The 27,533-nt window shown below is 34.8% G+C and overlaps 1 protein-coding gene and 1 long non-coding RNA gene across 3 annotated transcripts in view; one reads left to right on the forward strand and one right to left on the reverse strand.

Annotated features, from left to right (window-relative positions):
* The window catches only part of RASEF (RAS and EF-hand domain containing), a 34,127-nt gene extending 14,451 nt beyond the window's left edge, over positions 1-19,676 (forward strand). For both annotated transcript variants that reach the window (XM_086867185.1, XM_086867186.1), the window contains exons 4-17: positions 901-996; positions 1,669-1,746; positions 2,232-2,347; positions 3,093-3,161; positions 4,035-4,119; positions 5,015-5,106; positions 7,935-8,169; positions 9,149-9,286; positions 9,385-9,532; positions 10,441-10,522; positions 11,911-12,025; positions 12,878-12,997; positions 13,984-14,060; positions 15,118-19,676. In XM_086867185.1, the coding sequence (XP_086723311.1) occupies positions 901-996; positions 1,669-1,746; positions 2,232-2,347; positions 3,093-3,161; positions 4,035-4,119; positions 5,015-5,106; positions 7,935-8,169; positions 9,149-9,286; positions 9,385-9,532; positions 10,441-10,522; positions 11,911-12,025; positions 12,878-12,997; positions 13,984-14,060; positions 15,118-15,226 (1,560 nt within the window). In that variant the 3' untranslated portion in view covers positions 15,227-19,676. The remainder of the gene's footprint in view (positions 1-900; positions 997-1,668; positions 1,747-2,231; positions 2,348-3,092; positions 3,162-4,034; positions 4,120-5,014; positions 5,107-7,934; positions 8,170-9,148; positions 9,287-9,384; positions 9,533-10,440; positions 10,523-11,910; positions 12,026-12,877; positions 12,998-13,983; positions 14,061-15,117) is intronic.
* The window catches only part of LOC111940824 (uncharacterized), a 41,960-nt gene that overhangs the window by 10,932 nt on the left and 3,495 nt on the right, over positions 1-27,533 (reverse strand). Inside the window, exons 3-4 of the long non-coding RNA XR_002869717.2 lie at positions 25,150-25,287; positions 17,003-17,132 (exon numbers count right to left, since the gene is read on the reverse strand). This is a non-coding gene — a long non-coding RNA (uncharacterized LOC111940824). The remainder of the gene's footprint in view (positions 1-17,002; positions 17,133-25,149; positions 25,288-27,533) is intronic.

The raw sequence follows: 27,533 nt of genomic DNA on the forward strand, positions 1-27,533 counted from the left end.
CACCCAGGGGAAATTCTAATTCTGAATACTAAGCAAAGTCCACATCTGCCTCTTCCATGTGAAAACTCAACCTGTCTCAATGGGTCCACTTGCTGCATTCTGATTTCTTGTGTTGTGAAACTGAGGTCCCTGGGGAGTGACTGGAGTGAGTGAAACCCACCAGTCTAGCACACTGCACACTATTCTTCTCATTGTGGTTGATGCAGCCTCTTTCCAAAATCTCTTTGTTTTGATTAAAATAAGTTTTAGAATGCTGTACTTGGTTTGATACTCAGACTGAGTACTACATATAGATATTGGTATTTAGACTGAGCACCTGCACTGGTTTCAAACGGAGTTAGAAAATTAATCCTAATTTAAACAGCTCTAGTTGTATAATACATTTCCACCTTTTACCCCCTCTGCTCCTTCCAGTAATAGAGGAAACTAGGAAAAATTATGAACTAGAATTGCAGTTTACTGGAAAGCTGCAATAATCACAACCTATTGATAATATAAGGTATGCAAGGGAAAGAGTTTTACCCAGAACAAAGGGCATTCACCACTGACTGTCCATGTGGACAGAATGTAACCTTCCAACACTTGCAAGCAAAAAGATCAAAACATTAAAAGAGAAACAGAAGTAAAAAAGTAAGTGACATTAAGAATGTTAAGCACAGGAATCATGAGTAAAAAACACTGAACGGATCTGTATCTTTGCTTTCATGCCACTATTTTATTTCTATGAGTGTTTCATAAGTGGACGGCAGTTACAGAATCAGACTCTCTGGTTCTGAAGGAAGGGACAGAATAGACACATTTGTCTAAGCGAAAAGCATGTGCTTTCCAAACTGATGAATGAATTTTTTAATAAACATTTCAAACCTGTCTCAACTGCTAATGAGATTGAAAATATTGCAGGAGAAGCAAAAAGCTGAAGAAGCACTAAATGAGCTGAAGCGCCAGTATGACGCTGAAGTTGGGGATCTTCAGGTGACAATAAAAAAACTTAAAATGGTGAGTGAGTTGAAATCTGGTGAGATTTTAATTGTTTTAAGAGGTTTTGACTTTATGAAATGCCTCCCTAAAAATAGATAATCATAATTGTATGATTATAATACGTTTCTAATTTAATTTGTATTTGTAAATGGCAACTGTAGTGACATTTTGGGATATTTTGTAATACTGCTTAATTTTGATTTTGGTTTTTGCTGTAAGTTTTACCAGAATTATAGCAACAAAAGTGGATGTATCTTTTGGGTTTTGTATTTAAAAGAACTTTAAGAATACTTAAAAGAACATTTGTAGAAATGGAAATTTCTCAAAGGAAACATGGGAGCTTCTTGTCCAAATACTACATAGCTGAGATAGTTATTTGTTTTTATTGGTTTTTTAAGTTAGTGTTTCTATCTGTTTCTATCTTAATAGCTGTCTTTTGTGTCACTAGTTAGGAATGTTTTATACCTAAAGAGTGCGAAATGCATATCAATTTTTTAGGAAGCCAGAAATTTTTGACATAATTCTGTCTGCTAGTACATTTGGAAAAACTCTTTAAGTTTTAAAAACTTTATTATCTGTAAAACCTTTTAAGGATTATTTTTTGTGATTTACATAAGGTTGTTTTTTTGTTTTTTTTTTTAAATTAAAACAATCAAATACATTAACTCTGCATTTTTTTAATACTTCAAGCTGGAGGAGCAATCAAAAAATGTCAGTCACAAGGAAGATGTAGTTGAGCTGAAAAAAAGAATGCATGATATGTCGCTGGTAAGAGATTATTATCATTAACATATTGATTTAGCCTCAGTTTTAGTGTCTGCAGTACAGATTGTTGTTTTTGTGGGTATTCAGGTTTTGATGTTATTTGGTTTGGTTTTTTTTACATTTGGTACTGGTAAGCTGGAAAGTAAACTTTTAAAGTTATGGGTAAGTGTATGTGGAGCTTTTAAGTTGAAAAAGTACCTGCTCAAATGTATACACATTCTATTCAGGACATTTAGAAATATCTTGAGATGATGTAGTCCCATTTTTTTTGTGACTGAATGGAAAAATAAAAGCTAAGATGTTCTTGCATGTTAATTTTTTGACTTCTCTGTTCATTTAGTGTTCTTTTATTTTCTTTCCCTCTCTATGCCAAATTTGTAGTGTTTGATTTCTATTTAACTTCGATGTTTTTAATTCTATTATTATATCAATATTTTGTGGAGGTGACTATGACAGATAACATCTAACATCTTCCTTTTTTTTTGAAGGAAAATCAGAGACTTAAGAAAGATCTTTTAGAAGCACAGACAAATATAGCTTTTCTACAGAGTGAATTGGATACCTTGAAGAGCGAGTATGCAGATCAGTCTTTGAACACTGAGAGGTAAGTTACTTCCACATGATAATATTTTCACCAGGGAAAAAACAAAATCTATTTTCTGATGTAAAAATCATGTATGCAGTTGGCATAATACTCTTTAATTTACCTGAAAGAGTAAGTACATATCTGACATCGTGTCATCTATGCTGTTCACTTCTCTTGCTCTTGTTCTTGTGTTCTTTCAGGTTTCTGAAAGAGCAAGTTCTGGCTATGATGAAAACTCTCACAATCTTGCAAGAATATCCATTGATTTTAGTGGGACTTTTATTTTAGAAATAAAACAATAGTACAGCATCAGGCATTTTTTTTTCTTCCTGGCTTGCACTCACATGAGTATCATCTGTATGTATATTAAGGAGAATAATTTTAGAAGCCTTTCATGTCCATCTTAACCTTTCATTTTTCTGAAGTAAATGAAAACTACTTATTGTTACTCTTTTACGGGAGCATAAAAGACAGTTTCACTGTGTGGTTGTCTTCAGATAATACAAATTATATTTCAAGGGAAAAGGAGTTCCTATGGTTATTTTGTACATCTTTCATTTTTCATTCACAGTCTTTGTTGTGTTATAATTTCAAAGTTTAATGAAGTCACCGAGTGATCTTACTGTGCTTTAAACTGTTCTCAGTATATTTCAGCATAAATGTAAACTATGCCAAAGGCAATATGGCAAAAATATAAGAATATCCTGTTAAATATAGGTTCATTTAAGTTTGGTGGTTTTGTTTGGTTGTTTTTTTTCCCCAGGGATCTAGAAATTATCCGAGAGTATACTGAAGACAGAGATAATCTGGAAAGACAAATTGAAATACTTCAGTAAGTTTTTACTAATTCAGTTTTTTATTGTCAAACTTTGTCCCAACATATTTGGGATAAATTTTTTTGTATGCAAACAATCAGGTTCAAATTCGGGAAAAAGTGCCTAGTGGAAATACTGAAATGGCCTAAACTGACATAAAAGGTGTTTTCTCAGCTGTAATAAATGTTACTGTGGTATGAACTGCTACCACTTTAGTTGGTTTCTTTCCATTTATTTTCTTAGTCTCACTAACTTTTATTTCTTTCTTACAAGCTGAATGCAATTTGAGTCTATCCATCCTGTCAGAAAAATTATTGCCTGGCTCCTTTTTCTGTTGGCTTTGCTTCTCCAGTAACTCCCTGTCTTATTATTGTCTGGAAAGCACTAAGAGTGTACAGTATTATACAGTAGTAGGTGCACAAGAAGGGTCATCTTTTTGCATCCTTATTTAATTTCCTTATCCTAAACAAATTCTTTCTTTCAGGCAGATGAATTTTATTTGTCTTCAGAATCATTTCAGCGATATTTAAAGGATAGTAGTTTTGTACAGAAATAGCTGGACTAGTTGTTTTGTTGTGTGGTTTTGTGTGTGTTTTTTTCTTTTGGTGACCATTTCTACAGTATCTTTTTTGCACTAAGCTGACAGAGACCATGCTGTATGAGTGAAAATGGCCTTCCTGGTCTGCCACTGAAGTGTAAAATTCACAGTGATTTTTTCAGATAATTTGAGTACCTGTCAATATATTTCTAGTTTCATATTAGTCTTTAGTTTTTAGTTAAAGAAAAAAAAAGGGTCTTTTAGAAGTATTTTTAAAATTTTTCATTTTGAGAAGTTACATAGTTTTTCATGTTTTCTTTAGTTCTGCAAGTTAACTGTATTTTCTTGTTAGATCAGCTAATAGAAAATTACATGACAGCAATGATGGTTTAAGAAGTGCACTTGAAAACAGCTTCAGCAAGTTCAACCGATCATTGGTATGTATTCATGATTTTGTTACATTGTCGTAGAAGGTGTAAGAATTAGCACAGCAAATTTAAATTGGTACCTTGGTGGGTACTCAGAAAATTGAATTTTATTCAGTGGACTCACTGTGGGAATATTCCTGTGTAGTTTTGTTAGATTTTACTTACGTTTCGTTAAATAATGGAGGTTTTGTTAGTGCGTAGGTGCTTCCTGAAAAAATAGTAACAATTTTTTTAATATGTTGTGATATTTAATGAGGTTAATAAAACACTTTCTCTTGTGGTAAAGGGAATTTATTTGTGTTGTGTGTGGGAGTGGCCTACCATTGACAACACACTTTCTCAGAAAAATGCTCTTTTTAGTAGCAAGGTCTTACCCTAATTTGAACTTTTGTTCAGGCAAGTCACTGGGAAAATGAATAGCATGGACTACTGATACAGACCGTAGTCAGACCCTTTTGAACTCTCAGAACTACATTGCAGTCTCTTGTAACAAATGTCACCTGACATCCTCCAAACTAGAGAAAGAAAGGATTGAAAGAAAGAAGAAAATTACTCTACACTGTTATTTTGCAGTCCTGTGTAAACTGTTTAAACTCTTAAAACGGAGGAAAGCTAATGACAGTTCCTTTTTTTTTTAGTAGTCAGCTTCCCATGATCTAAATGCTACTTTTCAAAACAGAATTTCAGAGTTTTCAGGTGTAGTCAATGAAATCATCCTGTTGGAATTCTGTAATCTTTTGTGGCTGAACTTGTCTAGTAGTTTCAGTATAAAGACAGTGGTAAAGCCTAAATGCAATAGGTCATAGGCCTTCTGACCGTCAGTCATATATAAAGTATGAAGTTTAACTAAATGTAAATAGATAAATATATATATATATATATATTTATTATGTGTCTGTTACAGCGGTTAGCAAATACCTCACCAGGAAGTACCATTTCTAGAAGCAGTCCTAAATTTAATGGTGAACATTCTCCCTTAAACCCACGGTATGACAGGTAAGCCAGGCTTGCTTTTGTTAATTTGAAAATGACTTGTTTTAGAAGAGTAGATTGCTGTTAAGTAAGAGAGAATAGTTCTGTCTTATTTAGAAGTAACGTCTGACCATAGCATATTATCCAAAATATTCTGAAGTCAATAGGAATATTCTTAATTACTTCAGAAAACTCGGGATAACCCTCTTCAGTGGAAACCATAAACTTATGGAGAGTTCAGACAGCCTCTTGTGTGGTCTTGGCCTCTTTAGATTCTAGTTTGATTCTTAGTCTCTTTGTCTCCAAGAAACTGTAAAACTCTTCTGAGGGCCTTTGTTAGCCTTTCTCTGTACTTGAGAAATAAAACATTTTTGGTTTTATCTTCAGCTTGTGTGTCTTTTTTCCCATGTAATAATTATGACAAGTGTGGGCCTGATTCTTCAAAAGAATAAACCACCTCATCTCACACTGATGTGCAAGAGTGGTGAATGCACTTGAATATTAATGGGATAAGAGTACAAAATCAGTAAGCAGTGACCATCTAAATGCAATTAGATGGTCAGACGTGTTTATTCTCGTAGTTACTGGATACAAATCATTGATCAGAACTTCCTGTCATCATTTCAGAGACTCAGTGAAGACAAGTGGGTATTGGAGGCAACCCTGAGTCCTGTCAATCAGACTATGCTGTCACACTTGCTTTTTTAGAAGTTAGATCCATCAGCAAAAATGTGTGTCCTTGCTCAATTGATAGATTATTTTCTGTTGCTTTTTTTTTTTTTTCTTTCAGTGGTCCAAACCACAAAATAGAGAATCTCTAATAGAGGTCTTAGTAGTCTGAGTTTTACATTTTTACCTGGAAGAAAAATATCTGGATTGGACTTAAATTGACTTCTGCTTCACACTTATAATATCCCCATTCATTCAGTAGTGTCATTCTTATTCTGTTGTCTCTATGTGAGATGTAAAGTTTTGGTTGTCACAAGCTGTTTCCTTTTTCTGAATGCACATAAAGCCAATTCCCTATTGCTGAACCCTGTGCAAATTTTTAGAGGCATCGTCTCTTAAGTTGCATATTACATTCAGTCATTTTCTGAGGGAGTAACTAAAACCTCTCTGGAGGTTTAGTTATATTGTTCTCTATGAATATTTATTAGTACCTGCCACATGGTGCAATCCTTGTGTTTCCACAAAATGGAGAAATACAAGCTACTTTAGAAGAAAGTTTATGTGGTAGGAGTAAAGCTTGATCTGAACATGAGTGACTTGCTAGTGTCAAAAGATAGAAAGAGATGTGACTGTCCCAAAACCTGTTTGTTTTCAGCACTTTATTTCCTGACAACAGATCGGCATTAAGAGCTATTGGTTTGCATACTGACATGTTTTAAGCAATTTGTTCTAAAAGGTTAGATTTTTTTTTTTTTTTATCTGTAAGATTCATCTTGGTCTAACTTGCTTTAAGCATATATGAAATTCCCAGCATTGAATTCATGGCTCAGTGAAGTTGAAAATTACCTACTAAATAGCTTTATTTCAGGGAATGCCTAACAAGCTTAACTTTATTGTAGCATGCACTCTTCCTCAGTATTTCAGTGACTTGGTATAGGCTAGTAGGTGCATGAATACCAAGAACATGTATGCTTTGATACCATGCAGCAAAGATCACATGCATTCATGTGATTATTCGTTAGCATGAAGGGGTGTAATTTAGATGGCTCTGAATGCTACTGCATGGGACAATGATGCTACTGTCACCCTCATTTATCTAGTTGCAAGGAGGTATTCGATTCAGTAACAACTCTGTAATTTGGTGATTTTCCCCAGTGTACTCTCCTGTATTGTGCCATCACAGGGGAGCCCCTCTGGGAGCAAGCTGTTATTGCAAGGATTGATGCTGACCTTGTCTGGTTTGCAGACCAGAACTGCAGTTCAGTGCATCACATCCATTCCCAAGAGGGCTAAGCCAGACTTCTCTGCTGTGATTTGGAGACCTTTACTGCCTCTCTTTAGTTGATGCCTGTCCCTGTCTTGCTGAAGGAGCATGATAATGATTGTAGCCATTGTAACCTTTTTTTATAAGATAGTTTTTTTTTTAAGATGTGCTCTATTAACTTTCCTTTTCTGTGGTTTTATTTACATAAATAAAACCTTTTATTTTTTTTTTCTGTAAGACATACTGGCATTGCAGCATTTACTAAAACATTTATATATATTACAATATCCAGAATGAAAAAAAAAACCCAAAAAACAACAACCTTTAAAGGAAGGTTAAGGGAAAAGAGAGGAATTCAGTGTAAAAGTTTAGGTTTTGCATAGTGTACCAAGCTGTAAGAAAGTTTTTAGTAACTTCTTCCACCATTACTGATCTCCTGAACTTGGCTGCTCCCTCTTCTATATTTATAGCTGTTTCTTGTTGGCATGTGTGCCTCTGTGAGAAAATGCATTCATTCATTTAGATGAGATACAGCATGTCAGGGTTGTTTTCTGTCTTAAAATAGGCCAAAATTAGCTAAAACATATGTATTTTTCTAATGTCTTCATAGTACCTCACTTTCTGAATTTTTTTTTAGATAGGCTTTTTTAAATTAACAAATAGTCATAATTACTGAGACTTTGAAAGTCATCATCGGTAACATAGATTAAATAACTTATTCTGAGCATCCCAAGACATATGATTAAGAAAGAAATTCTATATAAAGCCAAGATAGGGATTGACATAGGTCTTAACATTAACTTTTCTAGGAATTGTCTATTCCAGAAGGGCTCAGATTTTTCTGGGGAGAGCAATCATTTATTACTGGAATTTATTATGTGGAATATTTTTTTTTTCCCCTCCAATATTTTCTTATTAGGTCGTCTCATTCATCTTGTGTCGATGAAGATTATGATTCTTTAGCCCTTTGTGATCCAATGCAAAGGATAAACTGTGAAGTTGACAGCTTACCTGAGAGCTGTTTTGACAGTGGTTTGTCTACTCTGAGAGATTCAAATGAGTATGATTCAGAAGTGGAATATAGGCATCAGAGGATTTTTCAAAGGTCACAGTGTATGCAAGAAGGCTTTGGTGGTGATGCTTCTGATACAGATGTAAGTTCCAGATTTACTCCTCTGAGAAAGGCATTTGATTGGAGGCAAAGTTAGCTTCCTGTTTTTAAAACAAAATACATCTTTGTCCACAGGCCAGTTAAAAGTAAATACTTGGGTTGTGCACATTTAAATTAATTTGAGAAAACTTTCTTGAGAATGTATAAATAATTCTCATTTTGTTTTTACATTTTTTGATACACTTTTCAGGTAATAACTTAATTTTTGAAGTTTATGTGGTTTTTGAAGGTTGCTAAAACTGTATGTAGAAAAGAGCTAATTTTCTAATGATAAAAAAGCAGATGGAAATAAAATAGGTTTCTATTCACTTCCTCTCAGTGCACACATTGATTTACAGGCTAAATCTTGGAGAATTAAAAAATCTAAGAAAATGTTACTGTGTCCCTTTTATTGTTACTAATATTGAAAGAGTAACTGAGGACTACATAGCAAAAATAGCAACAAGCACAGCAGAATATGTGTTTTGATTTTTTTTAAGGCAAACAATTTTCTGTGCATTTAGTAGACATTAATCTCTGTGGAGACTTTGCTGTGAATAATGTTGATTATTCATAGCTATGCTCTACTTCATTTAGCTTGAGTAGTAATAGCATAGAGAGTAACGTCTTTGGGGAAATTCTTAATGTTTGCAAAATAAGCTTTGAAATAAAGTGTTGTCACAATTGTTTATTGTGACTATGTTTTAAGTTGAAATTTTCATATAGAAATTAATTTGCTCTATTAGAGTACTGAAAGAATGGATGCCAAACAATAAAAATGTTGAAAGACAAAATGTAGATTATAGTAAACAGCAAAAATGAATGAGGACAGAATAATCATGGTAGTTTGATTAGAATTGCACAGCTGTATCTGGTCATTCATCTCTGTTTAATCCAAACTGTTAAAATGTTTTAATCAGTCTTAGCTGTGCCTTTCCAAAGAAGCATACTTCCCTCACCAGAGAACTAACTCATATTTTCAGGTTCCAGAGATCAGGGATGAAGAAGCATACAGTCCTGCTAACAGCCCTGCAGTTTTAGACTGGAAACCCTCACGACCAGTTAGTCGAAGCAGCTCAATTGCTTCAACAAGGAGACACATATCTGCTCTCACCCCTCAGGTAACCAGTTCTTCTGGGGAAAAATCGAAAAGATTTTCCATTCCATTTCCAAAGTGGTGGGGTTTTTTATATTATAGAGGGATTCTTTTTATTTTCAGTCAGATGCAACTGAATTCGCTCCAAAATACCCCAGTTCAGAGAAGGCTTACAAGATTGTTCTTGCTGGAGATGCAGCAGTGGGAAAATCCAGTTTTCTTATGAGACTTTGCAAGAATGAATTTCGAGGCAATACCAGTGCGACTCTGGGTATAGTTGGTGTTCTTATTATATTTAAATGACTTTCATTGTTATTTTGCAGTGAAGTGGGTGATAAGCTTGCCTTTGTGATTGCTTCCTAGAGTTTTCTGGATATACACACGCAGTTTCTCATGCAGGCTGTGCCATCTAATTAAGTACTAAAGCTTAGTAATAATACTTATTTTTAGTGGACAGTAGGGTATACTGGCCTAATTTAGTTTTTCTTTACAAAGCCTCTTTCTGAACAGCACAAAGCACCAGAGAAGGAATGTCAGGAACTTTCAGTGCCTGTGTGAACTTTTCTTCATTTTTCATTGCTTTCTTGTTTTCCCAATACTTCACTCTTTCCTTAGTATTTTATACTATCCTTTGATGTCTTCCCATTTTTTGTTGTGATTTCTTCAAAGCGTTATTGAAGCTTTGGTTTAAATGCAGCTAGAGGATTTGTGACTGACTTCTTGTATATATTAGTATAGTTGTCATCTAACAAACTTAAGTGTTAATGGTTCCAAAGACTGAATTTTGTCTTCTAATCAAATCATACTTACATGTTTGTTTCATTTCCTCTCGTCAGGATTTTTGTTCTAATTTATCTTTTTCTTCCTTCATATTTGAAATCAAGTTTTTTATAAAACATTTTCTTTTCTTCGATAAAACTGTTTGGCCAAATTAAAGCAGTGAAAGATCTTATTTGTTGTCCAAAAGGCAATTTGTATCAATTCTTCTGGGAAAAGACAAATACATTCAGGGGATTATTGCAGCTCAGAAATATGTGCATGACTGACTGAAATCTCACAACCTATTAAAAGAGATTAATTTTGGAAAAGCTGTTGTAGATAGTCTCTACCTTTTAATTTCTGTAGGTTCTTTAAGATTATTGGTGCTTTTTTTTAGATTATACACATGATTCTTTTCAGGTGTGGATTTCCAAATGAAAAGACTAATTGTTGATGGAGAACCTACAGTGCTACAACTGTGGGACACAGCTGGGCAGGAGAGGTTAGTGATGCTCTGCACTTACTTAATTTGAATTATTTTGTTTGTAAAAGTCATTTGCCTTTTTTCATCTAGCAGAAAAAAATCCTATTAATTTTATTGTCCACATGTAAATATCCTGAAACAGATGCAATTTTTCTCTGCTGAGACCTCAAGACAGGTGGAATGTTTGTTCCAAGACAAACCAAGTCAGGTTTGAATGTTATCTTTGGTGATGCTTGAGGTAATCTTTCCTCGGCATAGAAAGAAATAGTTGAGGTTCACCACAGGATTAATTGATTAAATCCATGTGTCCCTCCTTGGCAATACTAAATGATGGAGTAGATGCACATGGTTTCCTCAGTTTTTAGTCTTTAGCTTTCTTTGTTCTTATACACCTGTATTTTTAAGCAGGCTTTTTCTTAGAGATTCCCTTCTTTCCCATCTCCTGTTCTTTCCTTGAAAATCCTGGTCCTGATTTGCATTGTACTTAATATATAAAAACTTCTTTCCAAAGACTAGAATTTTGCCAAAAATTACTGAATTTATATTTAAGGTTCTTCAATACATTGTGTAAAGTTTCCTCAAAATCCTATGACATCTTTACTTGAGAGCCATTACTTCTTTACCAACAGCTTTTAAGGCTCAATAAGAGGTTGGGTTCAGTGCCATGGAAGTCAGTTCAATATGTTCATTGACCAAGATTTGTGTTGGGCTGTATGAATGATCCAGTCAGTCTCCTTGCATGTAATAAATTTGTGAAGAATATTTTAGTATCCAGTATAAATACCTAGTTACTGTACTTGGTTGAGTAGATTGTATAAAGTTCCTGACAAAGATGACTGTAATTGATCATGAAGTCCTGGAATAATTTTACTGGATTTCTGTCTTTTTCAAAGGAAGTAAAGCAAGCCAATCAATTTAGGAAGTTAATTGTAGGTAGATCATAGAATCATAGAAATGTTAAGGTTGGGAAAGACCTCCAAGCTCGTGGGATCCAGCTGTTAACCTTGTACTGCTGTGTTTACCACTAAAACATGTCCCAGGTTGCCACATCCATACATGCCTGTTCAACACTTCCAGGAATGAAGATTCTGCCACTTTCCTGGACAACTCCTTCTAATGCCTGAGCACCCTTTTAAAGAAGAAATTTTTCCTTATTATCTAACCTAAACCTCCCCTGGCAGATTGTTTTGATATACAAACTATTCATTGTTGTTTAGGACAGAATCCCACTGATCCTTAGGGAGCATTTGTAGACCTGCATCAGCAGTTTTCAAGAATTCATTGTATTATATGGAGAGAATTGCACTCAGTAGTGAAATTAAATAATGCTGTGTTCTTAATGATGTTAAACTGAACTATTATTTGATAATGTGGCCTTATGCAAATATTTTCTTTTTTTCTGAAAGATTTCGAAGTATTGCTAAGTCATACTTCAGAAGAGCAGATGGTGTCTTACTACTATATGATGTAACATGTGAAAAAAGCTTTATTAATGTGAGGGAATGGGTGGATATGATTGAGGTAAGACCCTTACATATATACAACTTAGAAGCTATGTTTCACCGCATTGTTATCCTTTTTATTTACAAAATTATAATAGATGTAAATTGTAATTATCCGGACTGGAGGCTGTCATTGAAATAAAAGCTTCACAGAAGTCCTAAATGTATCCATACTCAGTTAGAATTCACACTGATACATCTTCTTGTGTTAAAGGATGTTGGTTAATGACACTCTTTCCATTCACTTCCTTCTGAAATGAATGTGGCAATACATTTCAGATACCTTCTTGTGGACGGCTTGAATATTCCTTGGAGTCTTTGCGTTTTAAACCAATATATTAGATTTCGTAAATTAGCTATAGCTCAAGTGAAACTTTCAATATTTCTTTCCACTTGTACTTCTTATTTTTTATTTGAATGTGAATCTGCATTTAGTGCAAGGGGTTTTTCTCTTGTGCTGGGGATGCTTAATAAGAGGGAAAGTGGCAAGCAAAATACTTACTTCATCTTCTGTGAAAGTATTTTCTTTTAGTCATGGTATAGGAGTTGGTTACTTTTCCCTTTATAATTTCATCATACAGTATTTGGATGAGTAACCAATTCCCTTAGAGTAACTTAACATATTAAATTCCTTTCTGGGAAACAAGGCTTATGGGAATGGAAGCACATCTTTGCAGGCTGATAGTTAAGCCAGCTGCTTACATTTTGAGTGGTTTATGGAAAGTTCTCAGCATGGCTTTCATAACTTGTCAATTTTTTTCTACTAGTGTGGAAGACATTATAGAAGGGAAATTGTTGAGACATGATGATGTTAGCCACTTCTTTGTATTCTGAGTGTTCTAGCAATAAGGAAATAAAATTCTCTTTACAGGATGCGACTCATGAGAATATTCCAATTATGATGGTTGGAAACAAGGCAGATCTCCGTCAAGATGTTACAGGACAAGGGCAGAAGTGCGTGCCTATAAACTATGGAGAAAAGCTGGCTATGGTAAGGTCCAAGTGTACCTCATTAGTATAAAATGGTCTCAGGAATTTTAATCTGAGAACCATGTGAGAAACAAGTAAACAAAAGTAATTTTCTGCTCATTTGTCCAAGTCAAGTGATGAGGATTCATGGATACTTTACATTAAACTATTGTATTTTGATGGTGTTTGCTCACACATCTCAGTGTCTGCTGAGCTGAACTTCATTATTGGCTGTGAAAGACTTCTCAGTCTTTTTTTGTAAATAGTGGATGGACGGAAGACTTGAGTTTTTCTGCTGCCAAATAGAAGTTGCCAGTTCAAATATGAGGCATACTGTTGACTGATTTGTGTCTGTCCAGATTGTGTGGAGTGTTCTCTTCAAGAGATTCTCTTGTATTTCTGTCACATGTGCAGAAAATAAAAAGGATTTCTCTGCTATAAATAGAAGTATGAACAATTTTTTTTTGGCATGTATTTATATGGGTTAAAAGAGATGCACAAATCCCATATTTTGTAGAATTATAGGAAGAGTATTAAGGGTCTTGAGTGGCTGAGTGCTTGCATGATTGATTGATTATACTGGGCAGGTATCATGTGTGTTACTTCTGGAATGTTTTTTGGTTAACCTACAATAACCGGATGCTGTAGTTACAGCAGCTAGCAAGTTAAATTAAGTCCTGGCAACTTTAGTACTATTTTGCAGTCTGGTGCACAAGAAAGTTGAGTTTGGTCATTGAGCTTATAATATGGCTTTTATTCAGTTTATTAATTCAGAATACATTGATTATAAGCCAGAAACAATTAAAAAACAATTACTGTTTTATTTCACAGTACTAAAGAGAACTACTGTCCATGTGTTGGACAATAAAGAACACTAGAAGAAATCCTGTTCATTTAACTGTAGTGTCATTCTTTGTGTTATTCAGGAAACAATTTGTAATTATATGTACCCATTCACCTGGGAACCATCTCAGATCAGTTAGCTTAACATTTTATTTTTACTCACAGACTTACAATGCACTATTCTGTGAAACAAGTGCTAAAGATGGATCTAATATTGTAGAAGCAGTTCTTCATCTTGCCCGGTAAGTAACTGTGTTTCTATTTTCACCGAAACACATCTGAGTATATTTTATAAAAAAGGACATTGTATGTGACTATATATAGAAAGATACACACATAGTTTTAAAATTGTACCAATGTTAACAAAAATTCATAAGAATACTCTGTGAAATCATTATAGATAAGTGCAAGATGGGATATATTTTCAGTTTAATGAAGTAAATCTTTTTCTTGAAAATGTTACAAAGCTCTCTCAATGATTAATATTTAAACCAGGACTCAGTTACAGAGCCCACAACTTTAAGACCAGTTTGCTGAATGAATTGTAATTTTAATTGTACATGCACATTTCTTAACTCTTTCATAATTTATTTTGAAATGTATTAATTCTAAGTGTAATTATTTTTTAATTCTTTCACACATATTAGTATGTATTCATTTTTATTACTGACCATTCTAATTACACATATTTTCTTTGATGTCCCCATCTCTAAATAATTTACAAGATAGAAATTCTGTTTATGTTCATTTAGCACCCTGGTATTTCTGTGATAGTACATGAGCCAAATATTACAATTCTACTCCTTCTCAAACTATTTCTGGTTAAAGTATAATTTTGAAAGGCGAGTGGTCTGTAACCATAGCCAGTCATATATGCATAGCTTTTAAGTCTTCATTTTTAAAAAACATCCAAAAATATGCATTTTTTCTATGAAAGTAAATTTATACTTGAAACTGAGGTTATTTGCTTTTATACTTAGAGCTATGAACATGCTCTTTTTCTATGGTAATATACAGAAGCAAATAAAAAAACTTCTCAAAAGAAAATGGAAGATAAATCAGAACATGGGGGAGTTATTAGATATTAAAAAAAATATTTTTATCACTATGTATTGCATAGAAACATCAATATGATTCTCAAATTGGAAACTTGTGAGACATGTTAATTCTGTGCTAATTTGCACTGTATTAGCCATGCAATGGATGGTGATGAACTCTGCAACATACAGGGGAAAAGTAGAAGAGTGAACATGAATAGAAATATGTTAATTGAGTGCAATTTTTTTTGATTTTTTACAGAGAGGTGCGAAAGCGAAGTGATAATCAAGATGATACAAGATCAGTAACCAGCCTGGCTGGGACACCTGTCAAAAAGTCGGCACTCATGAAAAACTGTTGTAATGTTTAAATGACAGATAATTTTCCTTAACTAAATAACTTGCATATTTAAAAAAACCCAAGCCAACAACCAAACCAAAATGTTTCAGTAGTGTTTTCTTTTCATGGATTTATACATTTGTATATTTAGAAGCTACACATAATGTTCAAAATCCATACTCTACTTTCTACTCATTCAAATTTGTGAAATTATTTCACCCCATAGACTCTGGTTTCACTTTTCTTAAGTAATATAATTCAGTGCAATGAGCTCAGAATCAGTGCTACAGTAGCCACTGCGTACAATATTGTAATGTATATTACTGTCTCTACCTGCATATTTCTTTATGGCCTCAGTATTTCTTATATACAGAATTCTGTAATATCCAATATCACTCACAGGTAAACAAAAACTTACAGCTACAGTTAATCTCTTTTTGATCATGTCTGCTTATCTAGTTTTTGACAGCCGTAAATATATGTTGATTAAACATTTCTTAAGAAAACTCCAAGCCATTGCAGGTTGCCTAGGTCCAAGTAATTCCTTAGTTTAGGGGAACCGGCATGGTCTTTGTCAGGAGAAGACAACAGCAGGTGCATATGGTGTTCTGTTGTAGTTCCTCAAAAGTTGGCTAGTTAGAATGTATTTAATTTTGAGTGTTGGGGTTTGACTAAGAACTGAGAATAGACTTTACATCTGATCCTATGCAGCTCAGATTGAAAGAAACATTGGTCTGGACAGTTCAAAATTCCAGAGAGAATGTAACATTTGTGATATGTAGAATTGCTGAAATGACTCATGATCCAATATCTATGTGCCTGTTTAGACTAGATCATTATTGTTACTACAGAGCTATACGAGTTGTACTTTTTCCCTTGTTTTTAAAAAGATCTTCTATTCAATCAGTAATTGAAGGATTGTCATAGAACATAGGAGTCAGATTTAATAGATATTTTAATGCATTTTTTGTAAGTTTTAAATCAGCCAGGTGAAAGAATTACTGCACATGCACAAGCACTTGTATAAATTTTTCATTAAAAGAGAACCCTGGAATGAACAGCAATCATCTTAATGAGAATTTCTTTATCTGATTTTAGAAAAATTATGAGAAACTTTCAAGGAGATGGTAGCTTTAGGTGTCAGCATCTCTAAACACTGAGTTATTATTGCTTAAAATAGTTCCCAAGAGTTCCATAGTGTAGTAAAAAATGTTGGGCATTTATACAGTTAGCAGTCAAACTAACTTTCACTGATTTTGATCAAAATAGGATAGGACATTTTCAGAGCCAGCAAACTGTTGCCTCCTCTGTTTCCTTTAATAAAACATCTCCAGGCTGAAACCTAGTTCAGTAAATGAAACTCAGATAAAGTTTTATCAATTTATGGAAAACCCATATGAGTAGCAGCTGTTTGCTGCATTTTATCACCACTATGTGTAAACAGCCTGTACTGTGTCATCTCTTGTATAAAATACGGGGTCTGAGAAACAGGATGGTTCATAATTTACGAAAAAGAAAAAAGGTTTGAACTAGGAAAAGTGTTGTTTTTAGGCATCCTTTCAAACTCGTAATCAAAGCAGCTAATCCGTGGGTAATTATCAGAAAAAATTTTCACAAGAGAGAGAGAAATCTAATGCTAGAATGAATAAAACATTTGATTTCACTGTAAAATCAATGCATTATGCATTATACTATCATGATCATACAATATAATGTATGATCATAATAGTTCAGATAGTTAGCCCTAGAAGACAAAACATGTTTGATGAGGGTTTTTTGAAGTACTAAGAGAATCTTCATTACCTACCTAATTCTATGCAGGAGATTTCAGGGTTGTGGCATCCACACAGCAGCACAGGAGGCCTCACTGTAGTTCTGAGACTTATCTGAAGCAGATAGCAGGGAATGCAGGACACTCAGGTGTACCAGGAATATCCCTAATGACATAAATATTGTTTGCTGTTAATCCTGTATTATTAAAAAAAAAAAAAAAAATTTAAAAAATACAGCTTCAGTTAGCTTCTTTGAGGAGAAAAGCCAAATTTAACCTACTGCATTGATCAGATGTTGACTGCAAATTTATAACAGTGTTCCCACATTATATCATGTGCTGCTAATAACAAGAATTTCTCTATAAACTTGGTGACTTCCCTTTCACTATCTGTAGATCTCCCTTGGCCTTCTCTCCACCAGTGTAACAACATCAGGAGTATCTCTTGCAAAGTATCTCTGGGTTCCACATCCCAGAATTAGCGGAATGTGTGCATGTGTAGTAATTGCTTTCGTATCTAATATTTTTATCATTCAGATGGTGCCAGGTGAATATACATGTTTGTAGAGAGGCTGGCTGAAGAATGTGAGTTCAGGGACCTGCCTTCACACCAGTTTTTCCTTGTCTCTAGGCCACTGATGTTTTGGGTACTTTTGTTTTTCATTTATTTTGATAAACAAAATCTATCCTATGTTATTTAGCCAAATTATGTAGCTTAAATCCATTTATTAAGTTCTGTAATTTTTTTGTGTCATGTAAAGCAACTTAAATTAGAAGCAGTGTTGTTTCCTAAATAAGATGCAGGTTGAAGGTTGTTACGTGTTAACAAAGTTTTACCTTGGGGTAAATTTATGATCAATGTCTAGATGACAGAAAAAGCACTGTTAAATGGGGATATAGCTGTAGCTCAGTTGGAGCTCATCTTAGAAATTCTGTGATGGTCAGCTTCATCATGTCTTGTACTCTCATAAAATACCATGTTGAATTAATGTTAAAGCAAAAGAACTTGGAAAAATATTTAAATCTAGAAATTAAAGCATTTATTTATAATGGAAATAATGAATGCATAAATTTTCCTGTTGTTTTACTTTAAAAGGTTATCTTGTCTTCAGCCTAAGAGGTAAAATGGCAAACATCAGTTTTATGCTCTGATACGGTTGCACTATTGTCCTTTGAATGTTTTTATGGTTTTGTTTAGTATATAAGAGCTGTTCATTTAATCGCACAAATTTATTTTTTTAGTAAGTGGAAGTGTTCCCGTAACACATGTATTTATTTGAAAAGGAAAGGTCTTTTATGTTTTTCCTCATGTTCTGTAAATAAACTATTTTTATTCAGTTGACATGGAAACCTTATTTTATCCTGTATCTTTGACCCTTTTTAATTGTAATTTATTACACATTTTTAAGGCAATAATTTCTGTGACACACTCCAAAAATGTTTTGATCACGTAAATTATTGAAACCACTTTGTGCCTGTTTAGCATATATTAGTGGCTTCACAAGACAAACTGCAGCTTCTAAGTTCTGTTATGGCCTTACATGGCTTAAGTATTTTTCCATGTAACTACTTTTTCATCGATTAGAAAATCCTCTGTTAGGAAAAGAAAAGTTACAGTTACAAATCTGTATAAGATGCTAAAATGTAGTTTAAGGAAAATACCTATAGGCCAGTCCTGCAAGGAATGTAATTTAGCTCTGCATACATGCAGATCTCCAAATAAAGTAATGGCTTCTGTGCTAGTGCATGCAATCCACATATATATATATATCCTTTTAAAGAGATTTTCTTATTTTTCCCCTATCCACTGCTATACGGCAGTGGTAGGGTAGCATTTTAGGTAAAAATACTGCAGTCAGTGATCCCCAGTTCATAAACCAAAGGGAGAAATAAATTCATGCAGTGATGGTACTTCATTAAATTATAAAGAAACATATTTTCAAGGTGTTTCTAGCTGTGTTAGGTAATTATAAAAATGGACCAATATCTCATGTAAACTTCCAATGGTCTTTACCACTACCTCTGCCAGACTTGATATAGCGTGTAATTCTCTCTAACCCTGTCCTAGGCTACTTATGGATTCAAGAAGGTTTTTAGAGTACCAGTTATTTTATTATTTATCTTCCACTTCCATGGTATTACTGTCAGTCTTAATCCTATCTTATTGGTCTCCTTAGGACTAGTAATATCAATATTTGTAAAAATTTTTTTAAACTGTCTCTTATTTTGAAAAAACTTCCTGTTAAAGAAAATCTGATTCAATATATAAAGTGTTACTGATTTTATACAAAGAAGTTCTTTCTCTACAATTCTGCTTCTTGAGTTATGGCTTCAGATAGCTGGACTAATAGGAAATTAGTCATTAAGTGGCTGAGTAACAAATAAAACCAAGCTATGGAGGTTTCCCACTGAATATAAAAGGAAGTATGTGAAATATAAGTGTATTTTCATAGTAGTATGAGTAAGAACTTGTGCCCATTGTATATTCATCTTTCAATAAAAGTCTGTATATTCTATAAATAAGGTTCTAAATTGTGAAAAGTTTTTTAAAATTTTACACTGTTTACTAGTAAAACTGGATTGAGTGCAGCTTGTTCCTTCTCAAAACAAATGATCACTTCATTTACTGTAAGTTTGTATATATATGTTTAAAACTGACACCTTTCCTGTATTACAAATTACTGCATAATAAAATATGCTTCAATAGCCATTTTTCTTCAGTGTATTTTCTTTTTGTCAGTGCTTATGAACAGCAGTCCAACATCTGTGACCTGTCAGCTTAATGTTGTTATGGTTCACCAACTTCTGCAGCCACTGCATGCAAGAATGATGCAACCAACCACTGGTGTATGGCTGCCTCCAAAGTTTTAGCCTCAATGAACATCATCAGCTTTGAGCTGAGAGATGTCCCTCGCTGTGATTCTCAAATAAATCTTGATCTACTTCTTTACGGAGATGCTTTAGCCGTGCTGTCTCGAACCACTAAGATGTGATTTTGGTAAAGTAAGAAAGAAAATAAGGTAAGTAGCCCAGAATAACCAGTCTCTTGCAAATACGCTATATATAGCACTCTAGGCATCAAGCAAAAAATACAGGTACATATACCAAAGAAAAAAATGCCACTAAATACAAATTAAAAGCTGCATCAGGTAAAACTGGCCAATTTAAATGTTACCATGGATTCAAAAGATCATGTAAATTAGAAAAGACCTCCAAGATTGAGTTCATCAGGTAAGACCAAGTCCTGTTCTAAGCTCACGTGTGACTTCACTAGTGATTGGATCTGGAATTGCAAGAATGTGTGCTGCTTTCTGCAACAGTGCAGTAAGCCGTGGAAGAATGGGATGGGATGGGGGTGAGGAGTGTCACTCTTGAAATGCCCTTTTCAAAACCTGATTTCTTATGGAATGCAAAGATACTAAGACATCAAATTTAATTTTCATGTTCCTTTTGCTCTTCAGGTATTTTTCCCTTTTATTTTTGTGAGCTATTCTTTACCAGCCACAAAAGAATTAAGAATTAAAATACGCTTTTTTTTTCTTTATTTGCACAAATTAAAAATTATTGTTGAAACTGAAACATTTAGCCATATTTAACACCTGATGTTATCAACATACAATCAGAAACAATTTTTATAATCTTTCATCAGGGGCTATATCTTTTTACTGATATTATAGTCAGCAGGGAATTCTTGTTAGTGGTGTAATCCAAGGAAAATTAGATGTGCAGCAACATAAGCTTACTGCAACAAAGAACACACACCTGGTAGTTTTCTCTTGACACTTTCCTGTTACTTTCTGCCAACAATCACAGATTCGCTAAGAACTTGCTATTCTTTTCACTTTAAAAAATAGTATTTAAAAAAGTTTTACTTAAAAATAGGGAAAAAATCAAAGACCGAATGAAGGATGTAGTCCTTAAAAGAATGGAAAAAATACTCTATGCGTTTTGTATTTTTCTTGCTCCCCAGAGCCAAATGAGAAGTTCCACAAGGACAAAAATTTGAAGTGTTGTCACCAGAATAAAAGATCAATGACAAAATGTAAGCTACAGGAAAAAAAGACAAGGACTATATTTAGTACACAATACTTGACTGCTCATGTTTGTTTTTCCTGAAAATAGCTTTCCACTTCAGTCTGTATCCATTCCTGTGGAGTGTTTCTTTTTTGTAGCTTTTAGGGAATTGTTCTTTTCATGTCACAAACATATATTTAGAGAGATAACTGTAATTGGAGTAGTTGGAGAAAATCTTCAGGCATTTTGCAGTAAATTTATCAAAGTTGTCTTTATCAGTTGTATAAGTCAAAGTGCCTAAGATTTGCAACAGTTCCACAAAACAAACTCACTTAGCATTTCTATATTGAATAGATGCACATTCTAAGATAAAATAAGGAAGCAAATTAACTGTGAAAGATGTCAAACTAAAACCAGGTCTGTGAGAACAGATGGTACTGTATTAAACTATGTGTGTAAGTGATGAAAATAAAAATAGAAGCTATTAATTGAGTGAAATGTTTTAGATTAATCTAAACCCCAAACTGTGAATTACAGTAACAGTTTGTGAAGTTGTTCATATTTTCCATATTTCTGCTAGCGCTTATGCTAAAGTGAAAACATTGTTCTGGCACTGTCAGAGCAGTAATATTAAACTTGCCTGTAGCTGAGTTCTGGGCCGCAAGAATCCTAACTGAGCCATATACACTCCTTGCCAGCTCTTGCAGTTCTTATTCATTATACTTGATCAAACTGGTGGAAATCTGTACCAAAGTTGCATAGAGGAATAAATTCTACTAAGAGATTGCTGCAAATGCACAAGAATACATACACTTCTTCCACATTTGTTTCCAAGTCATCAGAAGTGACCAAACATGAGTGATAGTGTAAGGCTAAGAAATGATGAGTAAACTTGCTTTGTATAGCAATGTTCCAGTTCTGGAAAATCAGGTTTAGGGAGGTATATACTTATACATACCTGTATACACATAAACATTACAATATATACTCTTTCTTCTTTTTGTTTATATACAACCATGTATACCTATTTATGCTGCATGCGTATGTGCATGTGAAACAATGACTACTGTCTTTCCCTTCAAAAAATTAAAATCCTAGATCAAAAGAGCCTTCATGTAGTGGTTTTCATAAAAGATAATGATGACATCAGTCATCTTGTCATGTCTGTCTCTCAGTGTAGGTCTGATCTATATCTAACTCAGGGTCTTGCTAAACATGTACTGACAACTTTTGCTTTTGAAACCCAGAGAATTTTTAGTGCTTCATTGCAAAATTTTTTTGCAAATGAAAAAGCTACTTTGTGTATAGAATCACAGACTCATTGTGGTTGGAAAAGGTCCTGAAGATCACTGCTCCACCCATAAGCCCAGCAGTGCCATCACTAAACCATGTCCTTAAGTGCCACATCTACTTGTCTTTTAAATCCTTCCAGGGTTGGCTTAACCAGGTTCCAAGGCAAAGCTACTGTAACAATTTTAGTATCCCATTCTGTATTTATCTGAGAATGTGTATCAACATTTGAGTACAGAGATGCCTTAAAATAAATTCCTGTCAAGATTTACATGGAAAATTTACATTGCAGGGTGGTGATAAGGAGCAAATTGTGTCTTTTTTACAGAATTCATGGACCATTTGAGTATTACAGTTCTTGCAGAACTTTTTGAAAAGGAACATGAATAATTGTGGCCTCAAAGTGCTGTGATGGACATAAAATCTGTCCTTAAGAGGGGAAGATACACAGATCATTTTATGTGCATAATGGATAGCTTTGGAGTTTTCTCCTGCTAAAGGAGGTCTTGTGTCTTTTAATCTCTCTCTCTGTGTCTTTTTTTCTTTCTGTCAGTATATTTACAAATAATGAAGTACTAAAGTAGGAGTCATGCAGCCTGTGTATAGTTGCTTTCCCAGAGAGCATGATGAAAAATCAAGATTTTAAGTGAGTTCAAAATAAATATGACATTTAAAGTGAATGAAACAAATAGGTACCTTTGGAGATTTGTTACTGATAGGATATTTTGGAATAAAAATAGTAAAATTTTACTTTCAAAGAATACATTTGAAGCTAGATGGGGAACCTTAAAACCCAACCAGTGAAGCATGGACATGCCTATATAACTTTGAAAGAAAGATGTATAAACAGGTTTAACCTTAATATTTATTTAAAGACAAATTCTATAAACATTTTGTTAAGTCACAGTATTTTGTTAAATTCCATCTTTACTTTTGTCTTATATTTGAGATTTAGGATTTAGGCAAGTGAGTACTTGATATATCAAGAATTTAAAATATTTTATTTTTGAAGGTAAGTCATTTATTGAAAAAACATAAGCAAATATTTGAAGAACAGAAATCTGTCTTGGACAGAGCATGGAAAAAGATTTTCTGTTCTGCTCCCAAGTCCTGGAGTATTCTCATTCTTATTTTCATATTTTTATCTTTTGCTTTGTTCTGTGTCTCTACCTGTCTGTCCATCCCATACTCACTCTCATACTCTTGCCATGCTTTTCCACACCCTTCCATTCTCCACATGCAATTACTCATCTTTTCTGATTTTCTTTCACCTGTAGCTATATTTTTGCAAACATCCGTCCCTTCTATTTAACAATGCAAGTGTCTCCTGACACTCTCAGACTTGTATCACAGAAAATATTCTCAGATAATTGTGGAAGTTTCTTTGCTATGGGGGCCTAAGTAGCAGTAGATAAGAGACATTTCAGGTAGGGGAATTTAGGTAGAGATATTGCAGGCAATGTGTTTCTATCACTACTTTTCAGATCACAACTTATTGGTGAAGTAGAAAAGTGCACTGCAGTTACCCTGAAAACTCAGTTTTCTGAGCTTGCTGACACAGTTTCTGAAGACTTTCCCAGGACAGTAACTGTAAATATAGATATGTATACATTCTTTCTGATACACGTCCCTTGATAGACATCTCTCACGGCCAGTGTGGTTGGGAAGGTGTTATCCTGACTGTGGTCAGAAACCTATAAATTCTGAGAGAGGAAATAAAGCTCTCTTCTTTTCACCACACCTCGAGCTGTGTTTGTGTGACCGATTTCATGTTGTCTAGCAGCAACAGGAACCTAGAAGAGTGCATCTATGTGTCCCAGAGATAGATTATAAGTTAGATAGCTGTTTAGTATTTAGCACACTCTGTTCTGCCAGGTTCATTGCAGAACTAAAATGTTTATGACAGAGAAAATAATTTGCTGCATTCATCTGAAGCATTGTAGTCCTGGGTTAACCAAAAAAAGGAATGTATTCTGCTTGTGAAAGCACAAGTGCATGAGAATCGAAAAGCTGTTGGCAAACTGAAAGACTAAAACTGCATGAGCATGTTTTTTTTACTATTAATCTGATTCAAAAGAGAATTTTACTGAAACTAGCTACAGAAGAGAATTTGCAAAATAAAAAAAATGATGTGTCCTCACAACTGACTAATCTGTAAGGCCTGTGCGTGTGCTCTGATCATGTTTCCCATGAGGAACACACTTGTTTCCTGGTGAAACAGGTAGGTTTAAGATTTTGTGTCAAGAAACTTCATCAAAGGGTATGATTTCCATAAGTTTTGCAATACGGACAAGGTCCCATCAGAATGCAAATCTGTAAGCTAAACAAAGAGAAAATAAGTCACAAAATACTGGAAATTTGGAACTACAAAATTAAGGACTATCAAACAACTTGTCTACCATATAACACACTTGTAAAAAAATGAAGGTTAGTTTTTAGCAAAAATTAAAGCAGTCATTTGTTCCCTCTGAGATGTTGGGCAATCCTGCAAAAGTGCATGATGCACATTTATGATTTACACTGCTTTTTGTTGAAATGTTTGATAATATTTATTGTGAAACTCCCCAGTAGTGTAAACACTGTCACATTCATAAGAAGTGTCAAAGCTAAATTAGATCCATTTGTTATTCAGCTGTCATATAATACAGATTTCTTGCTTTCAGCTTTTCTGAAATGCTTGGCTTGCAGAGTTTTATTCCAACACAGAAGTATTGCTGATTGTAATTGTATTGCACTACACATTCCATTTGCAGAAATATATATTTATCTACAGTCAAATACTTTGTTTAATCAAACTGTATTTTAAAGCTAAGATTAATTAAGATTTCAGTCTAGTCTCATTAAATTTTGTCATAGTTCAATGATAGCTGATCACTTACCTGAGAGCAAAGAAGTTTTTTGCAGGAAAAGGTCTCTTCCCCAATTGCATGTCGTCGCTGGAGGGCAGCAGTGTCTCACGTAAAACTATTTTATCCCTCAGGTTTGGCTCGCATTGCAAAACCTAACACACGAACCCCCTAGTTTAGAGACACATACAGTCCAGACGTGGGTTTGTATAGCAGAACATTTGTCCTATGTTAGTTAAATTCAGTACTGTTTTCAGTAAAACAGCCTTTCTGAGCAGTGTGTTACTTGCTTGTGAAAACTCCCCCAGGGCTAAAATTTCACATTCAAGAATCTTACACCACCTTCCCACCCTAAACACGTTGGGTTTGTGCTATAGATTGGTTTGGCTGTTCTCTTGGAGTCTATGGTGCAGCAGATACTTTTGTGATTATGAGTGCCAGCTGCTGCCTTGCAAAAATGGTTGGATGAATTTTATTCTTTGATTTCTTTAATTTGTCTTTTAGGTTACTATTATTATGAAAAAAAACACTGCTTAGGGCAATTTTCTGTGATGACAAGCATTTCATTATACCTTTGAATGGAGGGAAAAAAACCCATTCTACCTCCTCTGTCTGATATTTCATAGAATGAGGGATGTGTGCTGCATTTTGTGTCCTAGACTATCTTGTGGACTTAAGAGATTACTTCTAAGAATCTCTTTTTATGTGTATCTTGCTAGCCTGACTATGTTACTTTTGAGTAAGCAATTAATAAAAATGTTAGAAGTAGAAGACATTCACTTTGAGACTACCCTGATTAGAGCTCTTGATAGTGTAGAGGCATGCATTAATTGACAATTAATTCAATTCAAATAAAACAGCTGTAAATGTTAAGACTAGCTAGTCACAAGGTATTTGTTCATTCATTGCTTCATTTCATCAATGCAGAAATTTTAGTGTGTTAGTTCTTTACCATGCTGATCAGCCTAGGATAATGAACAAATGTTTGCAGTTGGAAACAAATAAGCTCCATGCTAGCCTTACTGTGTGCAATGGAAAACACTTGCAAACATAGAAAAAATGAGTCATTAAGTGGTCAACCTCTGACCTTGGAACAAAGACACTGACCTGATGCTACAGTAGCTTTTGCCTTTCCTGTGGAGGCTGTGGGCTCAGGTGGGAACTAGCCCACCACTGCTCCCACAGCCCTTGCCAATGAGGTCTAGGCTGCCTGTGGCTGTGGGGAGCTTGGTGCCCCCATGGGATCATAGTGCCCTTGAATTAAAAATTTCCATATGCCGTACAAGAGAAAAGGAGCTACCCAAATCACCTTTCTGGCCACCTAAAACGTCTTAACCCTGCAAGGTGCTGGCCAGTATCCTAACGATACTGGGAGCTGGAGAGTGAGAGTGAAGCAGGATGCTGGCTCTGGGGGCTCATCCAATGAGCAGAAGGGTTGCTGAGTGGGAGTGGGAGGGGGAGGATGGAGCCACAGGGCTATGCTCCCAGCTAGCATAAAACATTGTCCCCTGGACTGAGTAGTGTGGTGAAGTGGTGGGTGCTGATATCTACTGCTGGGGATAAGGCCCAGGGTATATTTTTTTGAGCCAACTCTCTCCCATATTGTGTGTAGAGGCCCCTTCTGTGGGAAACAGAGAGCAAACACTGCTTTGTTGCAGACTAGTGATGCTACAGTCAGCTCCCTGTGACTCTGGGACTGGTCCTAGCAGGCATGGCAAAGTGGAGGGATGGAAATGATGGAGTCACCTGAAACACATTAATGATGGTAAAATAACAAACTGCAGGAACCACACCTTCTGGGGGTAAGCTCCAAAGACCAAGGGCTGTGGTGAACTTAACAATATATAGGGGTACCTGAGGGCAGGGGCCAGTTGTGAATATGGACCCAGACCTTACATGTGACGGGTCCTGAACCAACTGAGAGCCAGAACCAGAAACATGGCCTATTATGAAATGATCCCAGTAGCATCCTAGTTTCCATCCTTTCAGTATCCTTCCTCCCTTGTTTTCAGGCTTATGCCTTCTGCACAAATCACCTGAGCTATCTATCCCAGCTGCTTCTGTTCCCATATAGTGAGGCTGTGGTGAGTGTGGAGAGAAATCAGTGTAATATGATATAAAGGAATGAAAAAATTATAATGAAAGAATTTCATAATTATTGAAAGGGAATAGGCTCAGAGGCATGGGGAAAGATGGGAACAGAAACCACAAAGTGAGTGAGTGGAGGCCTTGAGAGAGTGCTGTTTATATGGACAGCCTGCAACAAAACCTATTTTTGAGAGGATGTCAGGGCTGTAGACTCCAAACATGCTCTTCTGCAGTGCTAGGTGAATTGAATAAAGAAGGATAATATTTTGTGCTCAGCCAGGCTGTGCACGGCATTTGTCCTTGCCACACATTGCATGTTGGAGCTACCT

This window comes from Cyanistes caeruleus, chromosome Z, assembly GCF_971803275.1.
Source record: "Cyanistes caeruleus chromosome Z, bCyaCae1.hap1.1, whole genome shotgun sequence".
Lineage (NCBI taxonomy): Eukaryota > Metazoa > Chordata > Aves > Passeriformes > Paridae > Cyanistes > Cyanistes caeruleus.